This window comes from Drosophila nasuta, chromosome 3, assembly GCF_023558535.2.
Source record: "Drosophila nasuta strain 15112-1781.00 chromosome 3, ASM2355853v1, whole genome shotgun sequence".
NCBI classification, from domain to species: Eukaryota; Metazoa; Arthropoda; class Insecta; order Diptera; family Drosophilidae; genus Drosophila; species Drosophila nasuta.
The window spans coordinates 22,677,586-22,691,522 of record NC_083457.1 but is presented as its reverse complement, the minus strand read 5'-3'; the positions used below and the strand labels follow the sequence as shown (position 1 = coordinate 22,691,522).

Below are 13,937 nucleotides of genomic sequence, written 5' to 3'. Positions count from 1 at the left end.
CAGACAGCTGCTCAATTTCACAGCGCATACACATTTGATTAACTTAATTTAATAGTATTTTTTGCTCTATTTAATACTTTGGCGTGTGTGTACACGGATCTTTCGCGTTGATATATTTGTTTGTTTATTTAATTTATTATCATTATAAATAAGCATGGCTCGTTCGCAGTTCGCAGCTAACGCCAAAACTTTCTCTTACCCCTTTTCCCATACACACACATGACTTTATTACTTTAAGGGTTTTATGGGTATCACGATTGAATTTCCAAGAAATAACCGAGTTAACCCCTAATAATAGACATGCGAACATTATAGAATATTGCATAGATTTACTTTGATGACTCCATTTGAATGCCAATACTTTAGCACAATGAAATATTTAGTGTGAAACTTAATGTATGAGAAGTGAAGAATCAGAGCAAAGTTTAATCCCTAATTTTGTAGAGAATTCTTAAAATTCTTAAAAGTTACAAAAATTCAATTAATTGAAAAATTTTTAGATTTGTACTCTTTAATTTAAAACTAAATCTTTTGTTATGCATTAGGAAATTATGAAGCTTGAAACATAAAAAAACTGTATACATATATTTAATATTTTTAAGTATTTTAGATTTTAAATTTAAAGAATTTTTTTATTATTAATATAATATTATTTTAAATTTTAAATCTTGAAACATAAAAGCAACACTCCACAATTTATTTCGTATTTTTTAGTAGCTTAGATATTAAGATATATTTGTAAAGTAATTGTGAAGCTTGAAACATAAAAAAACTATATACGATTTATTTCATATTTTTAAGTATTAAAGATTTTTAATTTTGTTTATTTCATTATTAATTTTATGTTTAATTATAAAACATAAAAAGATCAGTAAATAATTAATACAATATTTTTACGTAGCTTATATATCAAGTTAAGGCATTTTATAGAAAATTTGTCAAATATTTTAAATTCCAAGTTTCCTTCTCACATTACTCTTTTAATTTTAAGCAAATAACGAACAATTAAATTTAAATGTCAATGGCTACAATTCTTACTTTATTGTCCAAGTACTTTAAATCAATTTACATCAATTTTCATTTACACAGTTTATTTATGTTGATAGTTCTTCCAAAATCGAATATAATATTATATATAGGCAAATATAAATATTGGATCGAAATATCAGATATTATTAGTGTCTAATTCAAAACCTAATATTTTAAAGTTATAAAAGTGTATTTGAACTGTATCTATTTTTATTCATTCGTCCCTCATTTTGTTGACAACAGCAACCACTTTTTCTTTTCACCATTTTTGCCAAAAGTATCAATATCAAAATGAACAAAACTAGCTACCTTAATACTTAAGACACGATCATTTAGATCTCTAGAGTCTAAAGATACAAATGAAAAGTAAATAGAAAATAGAAAATGTCGTCAATTAAATGCCGAAATGCGAGAATGTGTCTAGTGCCCATTGTTGAGGTAGAGAACCACCAGAAGCGACCATTGGCTAATGAGGACACAATTAACTGCACAATTGCACAGCAAGGACGAGGACAAGGAGCTGTGGGAGCTGCAGCTGCAGCTACCTGGGCATTGCAAGCTGACCACGGCAAGGCGAAAGGTTGGCAAATCGAATGAAATGAGGCATGAAACCATTTTGGCAAATAGCGTAAACAAAAGCAACGGGGCTACTGCTCATTCTTTAATCGCAAGGACTCGCACTTAAGGACAACAGCCGAGATCAGTCAGCTGCTTCTGCTGTTGCTGCTTGGCATCGATCAGCAAAACGATAAATAAGGCACAGCTTAGCTCATTGAAGTCAGCTAGAAAAAGGAAAGCAACAACTTCACTTCACTTCACTTTCTCTCGCCGACAATCGTAGCTCAAGTCTTCGTCTCCGTCTCAATCTCAGCTCAGAGGATCGTCGGCTTACTTTGAAATGCGCGCTGAGATCGGGACAAAAAGTATCGCATTTCGGTTAGTTCGACTGTCGCCAGGATGCTTAGAGAGTGGGAGAGCACGTCAAAGTACTTGTGTATCCTGTCGGAAATTGTTGCAATTGCATATTGCGGTGTGTTGACGATCGTCAACCGATCAAATATGCGATGACATGCGATATTTGAGACTGCCACAACAACAGAAACAGCAACAGCAACTGCAACAGCAACAGCGGCAACTGCTTCTCAAGTCGGTACAAATTACCGTAATTAACGTGGCGCTGTCCTGCGTCCTTCGTCCGTCGTCCTTTTGCTTTTGTGCAAAATGGCGCTCATTAGGCAGCTCCTTCAGACCGCGAGACAAGCTGCCATAATTATTTCGCTGACAACTTTTTGATGAATTAAATAATTTTTAAGTGCAACATGATGATGACGAAACGAAACAGCAGACGATAAGGCAGTTGAAATGAAATCTGACTTGAGCATCTGTTGAGCGGATTTAACTTGTTTAATTACCGCTGTATTCAGCCGCAGATGCAGATACACAGATACAGCTACAGATACAGATACACATTTTTCTGCTGTCGTCGTCAACAGTTGTGCTCGTTATGTAAAGCGAAATGCTGGCAGTCTTTCAAGTGACCTGCCTCCCCTCATTATGTTGGCCCCCCTGCGCTTTGAGTTGTTTTGCGTAACTGTTACTGTTGCCATTTTAATGCGCTCGAGCTCAAGTGTCGAGCCCAAAATTGATTTTCATTTCATTGTTCGCGGAACTCGTGAAGAGGTTCATAAAACTGCAAGCAAAATGGCAATGTGCTTGATTATATTTGAGATACATACACACACACATCTGAGATACATTTACAAGGTGAGCTCAATGCAAATACTCTCTCACACACACACAAACACATACACTCGCACATTGGCAGCGCACTCGACACTCAATTTCATAGAGCCACAAAATACGAAACTCAAAAGGCCACTTGATAAATTTCATATATTTATAGCCCGCAGAGTGGCGCTGCATTTGCACACTGAATGAAATTCCTAGCACACACAACCTTATACACACACACACACACATACACAAGGACATTCGGCAGGGGGGCCTCTATGGCTCAGCCCAATCATTTCCCCTCTGCAACCCCCCTGGAGCCCATGCAGCTTGGCCAAACACTTGCACAAATAAAAGATCTACTTCAACTTATTGAATTTTCGTCAATAGAAACAAGATAAAAATTCGAAGGCTTGCAACGACAGCTGAATGCTCTTGAAGACTGGGTTAAAAATTACACACATAAGATAAAATATATATAATTTATACATTTAAGACAAAATAATGAATACAATAAGTACATTTGAAAATACAATAATTTTTTAATAATACACACATAATAATTGTAGAAAGATCCTAAAACGTCTAAAATAGTTTGAAAATATTTTGTTAAAAAGTTAAAAATAAACATTATTAAAGAAGAGACTTTCTTCAACAGGAAAACTTAAAAAAAAAATAATACAAATACTTGGTTTCTCTCAAGTCAAGGTTTTAAAATGTGTAAAATAATAGAACCTTTTAATAATTTAAAAATATTATTATTATCATTATAAAATGAAACTTTTAAACATATTTTTTTGGTTTATAATGAAAAGGTATTATTAAAAAATACTTTCTTCTACTTAAAATTAGTTTCTAATATTGTATCACTTTGCATTATATTAATTTATTTAAATGTAAAATTCACGACCACTTTCAAATTTTGTTTTTATTATTTCATATTTCATATTTTATTATTTATATTTTGTCCTTAATTTCCTTTGGTTTAATAAACAATAAAATAATAAAAAGAACGTTAAGATTATATCAACTTCAGATTATATCACTCGAAATTTGTGAAATTGAAGTTTCCAATTTAAATTTTGAAGATAATTCTACCAAAGCTGAGATATTAGTTTCCTGAAATTTTATCTGTCTTCAAAAGTGCTTTAAACAAAACTACAATTAAGTTCGGTTTCTAATGTGCAGTTTAACGCTAATAATATCTGAATTTTGAGAGATATATCTATTCCACATCTCAGTTGTTAGCCTGCTATATAAAATAATATTGGGACTCGTTTTGGAGAAGTGCAAAAAGCGGTGCAGATTGGATGTCTTTTGCTGCCCACCCGTGAGATGCTTTTGCATATGAGTTTTATGAAAGCTTCTTTGACAACGCTGACGCTGGGCCTCCTTTATGCAAAGCGAGCGATTGCCAGGACGAAGACGATGAGGAGTATGAGTGTGTGTGTGTATGGTATGTATTTGCTGGTGCTCGACTTGCAGTTACAACAAATCCGTTAAGTCGCGCATTTGTACATTTTGATGACATAATGATGATGGTAATGATGTTGATGATGTTAATATATGGTCGCAGTCGTCGTATTTGCGCAAGGAATTCAATTTTGACCCACGAACTGTGGAGCGAACTGTTAAGTGTAATCAAATTGTTACCCTGGCCAGGAGCCAGGGACAGAAGCCAGGAGTTTTATTAAATTTAAGGCCGTTGCACACACAAAGCGATGTCCTGTGGCGCAAAAGGAATTATTAAAAAGTAATTATGGCACAAATTACGAGATATCAATACAGCATTTAGCTCTGCATGCGGCCAGGCACAGGACACACAAAGAAGCACGGCGGATCCTGGCAATGTGATGCGATACTATGAACAAACGGAGCTAGCATGCAGTTCAGTTCAGCGAGGTCCTTTTTGCACCACCATCGTTTGTTCGTTCACTCGCTCGGCACTTGAAAATTGTGCAAAATCCTTTAGCTTACATCCTTCATAGCTGCTGTTTCCGCTGCTGTCTGCGGCACACACAATGCGATTCCTTCGACTCGTCTTCTTCACTCCCAGTTTGTATGTGTGTGTGTCTGTGTGTGTTGCATGTTGTGCAACATTTCCTTTTTCTGCCTTGCAATTTTGACATAATATCAAGATTATTATTCGATTTGAACTTCCCTTTCTCCTACTTCTCTCTGCCTCATTCAAAGAGGCATTGAGGCGCATTCCCCTTCGGGCTTCTTTTTGAGCCACTTCACCTTCACTTTGATGCCCAAGATCATTCCCATTGACTCGCCGTGCATCCCAAAAAGGTCGACAGCTTCCATACAATTCAGTCAGCTCTCAAGTGCTGCCTAGATTACGAGTTACTTTTCATCAATTGTTAATTTCTCGCTTCAATTGTAATTACACTCGTATTCTGCTGAACAAAGCAACTCGACAATGAATATGTTGATCCTAGACGCGATTAACTGCTTCCAAACTGTCTTTTATTACATTTATATTATGAGCGTAACAATGTTTTTTATCGGTACTGCTATTATCATATCATTTCGCACGTTTATATCGCAACTTTATTCATTGAAAAAGACTTAAGGCAATCAATTTATTAATATGAGATGATATGGGAACCTCTTTTAACCTGCTGCTAATACAGTTCAGCAATATTCGAATTATATTTAATTTTTTACCTTTCTACTTTCAATATATTTAATTCTGTTTCTAATTCACTACTAACAAATTCTTATTAATTAATTAATTTATTAATATTTTTCATCTATTTTAATCTGTGTCCTTCTACGGTATGTTCTCCCAAATATATTAAGGAAGTACGTATGTGACCCGAAGCGAGAATCGCAATTAAAGTAATTTATGTATATACATATATATATTTGTTAATAAGCAGATTTTAAATATTTCCACCCTAATTGATGTTAAACTGTGAAGTTAACGAAATATTTATTCTTTATATACTCTAACAGATATTTGACCAATTGTACTATATCTTAATTGAAAATGTTTTCATATCTATGTTATATATCTCTAAATTCAGATAATCATTAATGTGAAACAATTATCGATACAAAATTCAATGTTTGCAAATACAAATATTAAAATTTTACGCAAACTTTTCATTCATTAATTGTTTCAAGTATTTTTGCTATTTTCCAAACAAAGTTAAAAATCATTCACTCTCTTTTTATGTTCATTTAATCTTTAATCTTTTAGTATAGATCGTAGGAAATAACAATTTCAATTCCAACTCATCTAAAATTGTCTCTTATCCCAACAAAATCTACTGCTCACTTTATCTATTATTTTAATTAATCATTAGAAATATAAATATCAATATCGACTCTACTAATGTTTTCCCATTTAATTTTCAATTATTAGATATATAAATATCGATATCAACTCTACTCATGTTTTCCCATTTCCCATTTAATTTTCAATCATTAGATATATAAATATCAATATCAACTCTACTATACTAATGTTTTCCCATTCTACCAACTAATTAAAATTCACTTGGTTTCTTCTTGTATTAATTTATTTTTTAACTTAGATCATAGTTCATTTACAGCATTGTTACAATTCTAATTAATTATTAGTTATTAATTAAATGTCACTTATTTGCAATTTGTGTGTGTGTGTCTTCTACTACTGCAGCTGCACTCTAAATACGCTATATACACAATCGGTTTCCTTGTCCATTGTATCACCACATTGTGTCCACTCGCTGGACACTCTCCGGGATTCAGTCTTCGCTCTTGGTCACCACCGAGACGGGCGTGGAGGCGTTGCTGCTGCCGCCGGCAGCGCTGCGCGGCGACTGCGCTGCCGTCGAGGTGAGCGACAAGTCGCCAGAGATCAGCGTTGTGGCCGAACTGTGCGGCGTCGAGTGCAGCGGATGCGGCGCCAACGAGTTGGGACTCTCCCGCGGACTGCTGTTGCTGCAGGGCGGGCTCACTTGAGCAGACGAAGCGGGATGCAGCGAGAGATTCTGTGGATAACCCGCCGAGGCAGCTGCCGCAGCAGCCACCGCTGCCGCTGAGCCACAACCGCTGGCAGCAGCGGCGGCGGCAGCGGCGCCGGCGCCAAAGATGCCATTCAAATTGCTGAGACCCATGTACTGGGAGAGCAGCGTGTGGAAGTTGGGCAACTTGTAGTGCGGTGGCATCAGCTGCTGGGGCAACAGGCCGGGATTGAAGTGTTGATGCAACGCAAAGTGCGGTGGCCAAAACTCGGCGGGAAGCGCTGCCGGATGGCCCGGAAGTGCGTGTGGCGGCAGTGGAATGCCCAGCGGAAACTCTGGCAGACCTGCGAAAGGGAATAATCATTGATTGAATTAGTATTGCGAGTGAATGAAGTGTGAGTGCAATTGAATTATGTGGCACACGTAATTTGAGTAATTGACAATTGGCAATTGGCAAAACGAAACTCACCTTGATCGGGCAGCAGGTAACCAGCCTTGTCCTGATTCATAAACTTCTCACGTTTACGCCATTTGGCGCGTCTATTCTGGAACCAGACCTGCAATGAAGAAGAAAACGAGTTAGAGTTTGAGTTACGAGTTTCACTTTTGCGAGTTGCGTATGCAAAATGGACAAGCTTCTAATTGCCTCAGCCCTCAAGTTTGATCAACTTGCAGTCGGAGTTGGAGTTGGAGACAGAAGCAGAGGCAGAGGCAGAGATGTCGCCGGAGTCGAAGAGAGAAAACACAATGGCATCCAATCGGAAGTGTGCAACTCTGATTTGCAGACGATGCGAACGATTTGTGTTGGGGTGTCTTATGCACTTTTTCGTCACTTGACGCTCAGAGGGTTGGCAACGACATGGACCATGGCAACTGGGCGTGGGCCCAAAGCACTTCCGTCCGTGTTGCCTCGGCCGGAACATTTGTCACAAGCCATTGTGGCACAAGTGGCTTGTGTGTCTCTTCTTCGCATATTAAGAAAATTAATTGTTTGTAAATTGAAATCACTCAACGAAGACAACGACGACGACGACGATGTCGATTCTGTGCAGCAGACATACGCAAATAGAGTTGTGCAATTATAGACACCCTGTTTCGGCCCGCCTTCCCCTCGCTTCCGCCCACACACACAGTCTGCAGAGAGCATCCAATGTTGCAACAACAATGCGTGCAGCGGTGCGAGTAGTAAATTAGCAACGATTTCCTTGCTATAATTGCTGCCAATTATTATCCTATGTCTCTGCCACACACACACACACCCACACACTCCTCCCGTCTCTCACAACTTTCCTCTTCGCTCTGCTACTGCAACCCTTGTGATTTTGTAAGCTTTTTAATTGTTAGCAGCGCAATTATATTGCGGCTTTGGCCAACAACTTAAACCTGGCCCGGAACGCAAAAGTTGAATTTGCGGATATCCGGCCACCATTTTATCACACATGTGCGATCAACATCTATGCAACATGCCACAAGCTAGAAAAACTAAATATTATCTAGAAATTTAATATTAGAAAAGTGTATCAAAATCCAATCTAATGTTAAAGTTGTTAAAAGATGTTACTCTGCTTTTAAAGGTCAGTCAAAAATAGTTGTCACGTCTTTTTCAGAAAGATACTTATCTGCTTTTAAAAGTCAATCATTTATAGTAAGTTTTAAGAAGTTTAAAATACCATTTAAAATGCTCTGAATCTGTTAATAAAATATGACATGAAAAAACTATATTATATTTTAAGCTCACACATTTTATGCCAATATATCTAAGCTGAATATATTTTAAAACACTTTTTCAATTTAATACGAAATATTATCAGATTTCTCTGTTGCTCATTTCGTTAAAGAACTCGCGAGAAAAGCGCTTGAAATATTTTCCAAACTGATTTGTTACGCGAAACGAGCTTAAAAAAAATATTTCGAATGGCATAAAAAAAAACGTTTTTGAGTTGAATTCTGCGTTGGGGACGTTGTCCAAAAGTGATGTTTTGATTGCGTTGGGCCCCAATGCAAATCCCAAAATAATTGCACGTTCATCCAACCCCTTTTTTTGCCGCGACGGATACAAAAAAGTATCTGATAGATACGTAAGTGTAAAGCGAGAGAAAAAAACGAATTGAAAACGGGGGAAAACAACACTCTAAATCTGTTACTATTGAAGTAGTCTGAGAGTATGGCATATAACGTATGTGAATCAATGACCAATTACGCTTAATCTGCCAACGGATACAGAGAACCGTGAAACGGGCAATTTGCAGGGGACGCAAAGGGCGAAGGATACATGAAGCAGGACGAGTCCCGTAATCCCTCAGTGAGTGCAAGCGCTTAGGTCAAGTTGTTTTACATTTTGTTGTTGTCATTCATCATTGTATCTAGATATATGGCCCGTATTTATATCTGAATTGGTATCTGTCAACAATCGAACAACTCAAGTGCTTGAAAGCATTTCAACTGAAATCGAATTGTGCAAGGCGAAGAAGAAGAGGAAGAAGAAGCAGGATCGAAGCGATGCCCAATTACATGTGTAGCCGTGTGTTAAGCACGTTGCCTGCCGCGTGCACCACCCAAAGCCACTTTAATTGTTTACCCAGCAAGTAGAGTTAATAAAAATACCAACACCAAACGTTAAGCGAGTATTATCAGCTTCCTCCCTCTCCCTTTACCATTCCCATCCCTTTTCGATTTAATCATTTGGAAAATCACAATATCTAATGTCCTTTTGCCACCCTTAAAGGCACAACAACCCCCAACTAAACGGCGACCCAAGTGTTTAAAAGACTATTTACAAATTAAGTCCTCTGATTGTTCGTGATTTTGCATACTGCATTCGCTACCAAAACAGAACATAAGTTGGCCAATTATAAAATGCATATCTAGTTGTTATTCGACAGCTTTCTAAGCTGCTTAAATTGCCCCGCTCACCTGCCTAATCCTTATTTAATTGTATAATAATCGTTGTATTGCCAACTCCAATAAAAAACACATATATTTCTACAACTCTCAGTATCTCAGTAATATTCTAAATGGTGTGGGGAAATTACCTGCACGCGTGCTTCACTCAGATCCAGCCGCATGGCCAGATCCTCCCTTGTGAACACATCGGGATATTGTGTCTTCTCGAATGCGCGCTCCAATTGATGCAATTGAAATGTTGTAAAAGTTGTGCGCGATCTGCAAATAGTCAAACAATATGTCGAGGGTAAGATTGTGTTTGCTATTTACGGTTTTTTGTTAAGTGCCCCTAAACAATGGGCTAATACGATTGTTATCTGCTAAGCGGATTGCCTAACAAATACTCTTTATCAAGTCGTCGACTTACCTACGAACTTTACGCGGCCTCTCCATATCGCCCAGATCATGTCCATTATTGAGACTCGACGACAGCTCATCATCGTTGTCGACATCGAGGCCGCCATCCGTATTCGTGGGGGAATCTTCGCGCTTGGTCACCAGTTGTTGTTGTTGCTGCTGCTGCTGTTGTTGTTGCTGCAATTGTTGCTGGTGCTGAAGTTGATGTTGCTGCTGCTGTTGGTGTTGATGCTGATGTTGCAGCAAACTGCTGTTGCCGCCGTGCAGGTTATGAATGTGATGCGAGTGCGTGATGAGCACCTCATTGGGAGTATCTAAAAAATGGAATTTAAAGTTATTATTGCATTATTATTATCATTATTATAATAGTAAGAGTAGATCATATAAAAATATTTACATTTTACTACATTTCTTTTATTTCCTATTCAGATTTTGATTTAGTTTAAACAGTTCAGAATAAATCAAAATCTAAAAATAAAATTAAAAATTAAACATTTTTTTGGAAGAAATGCAATTAAAAAAAAGTAATATCACTATTTCAAAATGTTGTATAATAATGCATTTAACAAAATTATTATTGAATTTTATTTTTTTTTTAATAAAGTTCAAAATATTGTAAAACAAAATGTAATAATTTTGTTAAAAATATAATGAAATAGTTGAAGAACGTTTTTATGAAATAACAAAAAAGTTCAACTCTATACTTATTAATTTGAAGTAAGTTTTTAAATTAATTTTACTTCATGTATTAAGAAATAAATGATAAATATTGAACACTTACTCCATCCATATAACATATAATTGAATACCTAATTGAATTTATTCAAATACTTCATTTCATTTATTTTTTCTTATTCTACTAAGAATTTTGAGCATGTCTCAAACTGTAACAAAAAAGTTCCTTTTAATTCACTTCAAGTGCTTCAAAGTTTTGCCAAATGGGCACAGTAAAATAAAAGTAAAAAATCGAATCAAATCGAATAAAATAAAAAATAAAATGAAACGAATCGAATCGAAAGTTGCGCTAAAAGTGTTTCGGCAGCTGCGAAAAACCAAATCCATTCAATTGTAACTGAAGTAGTAATATCCTGATTGAATGCCATCTAACCCCCATTTTAAACGTTTTAAGCTCTCAAGTGTTCGCTTCTTATGTGTGTGTGCATGTGTGTGTCTTTGTGTGTATGTGTAAGTGCCACGCAATTTGATTTGGCAATCAATAACAAATAATTATAAGCAGCGAAATTGTTAACTTTAACTTTTTGAGTCGCTTTTTAAGCTACAGTTGCGAAAGTATTTCAACAACCCTTTCAGCTACCCCCCAACGAAAAAAAGGACTTTAGCTCGTTCACACGCCCTTTGCACGTGTGTGTAGACGTTTAAATGTGTGTGTGTGTTCGAGTCTAGCAACGTTTTTGTAGAAGAAACATGTAATCAAATTTTAATGAACCTCAAATTAATAATATTCTGAATGATGTGACACGACAATGAGCCTGCAACACAGCGGGATATCAACAGCAGCAGCAGCAGCCGGAGCAGCCGGAGCAGCAGCAGCGTCTGCGATCCTGGATCCTGTTGTTATCCTTATCGTTTTGGGTATTTGCTGCGATTATGCGATTTTCGTAACATTTCAGCCGCTTGTTGTGGCGAAAAAGGTAATTTCGAAGGCATCAAATTACGCGCTGGTTTCGCAGGACGAACAGGATACGATTGAGCATGAAATTGCGCGCTTGTGCACTTCATTCGATCCCGCTTGCTGACGATGTCCTGCGGTGCGCACGTTGTCACAATTTGTTACAGCAACATTTGGGTGCTCTCCGCTTCATGAATGTCAGTCTCAATCTAATTATGGGTCTAATGATGTCAAGCGTCTCATTACTGAATTCGCAGCTGAATCTGAATCCGATTTCGATTTTCAACTGCCTGACTAGCACCTCCTCCTGATATCATGATATGTTTTGATTTGCTTTACTTGCTTTTCATTTCTCCTTCTTTTTTATTGTAACTACTTCTCTTCTCTGGTGAATTCCTGCTCAGAGCACTGGGTGGGCATAATGGACGCGTTTCACGCAGCGGGCCTTCGACTATCGGCCACGCCCACAACATGATGCCCAACACAACGCAACGCCCCATTGCGCCATGAGTAGAGATGATGTTGATGATGATGATGACAGCAACAGCAGGAGAAGGAGGAGGACCAGTTTTTGTAGCTAGTACTCCAAAAACTATGGCCATGTTTTCCCGTGCTCATTTGCATACGACGAAGACGGCACTTCACATGCCACATGCCGCATGCCACCAACTTGTTAAAACTGTCCCTTTGATGTGGTTTGACAATAGCTCAGCTTTACCTCAATTTAAGTGATATGACTACGTGCACTATATGTTATTTTAAATGCTGCCCTTCATTGAACTTAACTTTTTGAATGGTAAGGTTTTTATTAATGGGAACTTCATTTGCAAATCTGTCAGATTTGAAGTCGCTTTCTATACAATTTATTTGAATTTATTTATCGAGACTGGCTTGAGAACTTTGTATAGATAAATCAGGTAATCAACAATTATAACCAACAAAAAGAACAAACACTTATCTATTAATAATTAAAGCAAAATGAACAATTTTCTATAAGATTGTAGAAATAAGACAATAATAATGAATACTTATACTTTTAACAAAATAAATTGAGTAGTCTGATAAGTATCTATATATATGTAAGTTCAATTATTTAATTGCATTCTTTACTGATTAACTGATTACAATCAAAAATTAAAAGAAAAAGTTACTTTCTTTTCAGTTTTAAATGATTCTGTTATTATTTATAGAATTTGAATTTAATGTTATTTGCAATTCCAAAGAATATTTAAGTTGTTTTTGAAATCGTTCATAATTATTATTATAAATTGCGACTAATGTCTTCAACTAGTATTGAACGATCTCCGTCGGCAATTGTCTAGCAGTTTTATATGGTTTCAAGCTACTAATAAAATACTAACAAATATACTAATATACCAACAATCATGTACTGATATAAAACTTACCGCTGCGTTTTGATTGATGCTGATTGCCGAGGATCTGATCGATGCTGTAGACGGCGCGGGGTCGCGACACGGGACTCTCTTGAACTGGACGCATGGCTGGTGGCATTATTGGATGTGGTGTTGTTGTCGTTGTGCTCATCATCATTTACAACTCACTCTTGGACACTCTCGACTCACGTCACTCGACAAAGCAATCACAACAAGTTGGCTGTAAGTACTTCTTGTATTGCTTAGACCGTTCGCTATAAGTTCACGAGGTGCATGACACGTTGGCACTTTTAATTAAAACTTTGGGAGGCAGGCAAGAGTTGCTTTAAGAACTTTTCGCACAGTTATTAATTCACCGATTGTTGTGAACTGCCAATGAATACACTCGAAAAACGGCAACGCGCACGCACAAAATGTTTAATTTGGGCAAATTTCGATTTGAGTTCTACGGCGATTCGACTACGGTTAATTACACTGCGATGGCAAGAACGTAAGAGAAGTGATTGACACGTACGCTCGTTGCGATCAACAACCACCGACTGAGCTCGGTAACTGCTCAGCATGGGCATTAAATACGTCGGAGAGGCGTTTTTCAGCTGGCGGCAAGTGAAATGGGCGAGGCGAGGCACACAGCAAAGCGTTGCCTCAGTATCCTTGCCGTGCACTCTCGCATCCTGCCATCGACTTTGCTGTCTCACTTGCGCAGGGTAGTTGCCCATTGCCATTGGGTTGCTTGTGGTGTATCTCCTCGCTCTCTCTCTCTCTCTCTCTCTCTGTGTGTCTGTTTGTTTGGCTGAGCACAGGTAGTCTCTCTCTCTCTGTCTATAGCTCTCTCTCTCTCTCTTTCTCAGTCACACACTCTCTTTCTCTCTATCTATTTTATTCCCCCGCTTG

The 13,937-nt window shown here is 37.4% G+C and overlaps 1 protein-coding gene across 1 annotated transcript; it reads right to left on the bottom strand.

The window, feature by feature from the left end:
• Positions 1-6,286: 6,286 nt before the first annotated feature.
• On the bottom strand, positions 6,287-13,574 carry LOC132790014 (homeobox protein orthopedia). The gene is made up of 5 exons (XM_060798422.1): positions 13,056-13,574; positions 10,030-10,333; positions 9,752-9,881; positions 7,189-7,276; positions 6,287-7,063 (listed from the first exon to the last, which is right to left on the bottom strand). The coding sequence occupies exons 1-5, from the start codon at positions 13,198-13,200 to the stop codon at positions 6,501-6,503; spliced, it is 1,230 nt and encodes a 409-aa protein (XP_060654405.1). The 5' UTR covers positions 13,201-13,574; the 3' UTR covers positions 6,287-6,500.
• Between the last annotated feature and the right edge of the window lie 363 nt (positions 13,575-13,937).

What these genes read in the sequence shown, in the direction of transcription:
- LOC132790014 (XM_060798422.1), bottom strand. Translation starts at nt 13,200, where the DNA reads ATGATGATGAGCACAACGACAACAACACCACATCCAATAATGCCACCA. An exon ending in GCATCAATCAAAACGCAGCG is followed by an intron (nt 10,334 to 13,055) that starts GTAAGTTTTATA and finishes TCCATTTTTTAG; the next exon opens with ATACTCCCAATGAGGTGCTC. An exon ending in TTACCTGCTGCCCGATCAAG is followed by an intron (nt 7,064 to 7,188) that starts GTGAGTTTCGTT and finishes TCCCTTTCGCAG; the next exon opens with GTCTGCCAGAGTTTCCGCTG.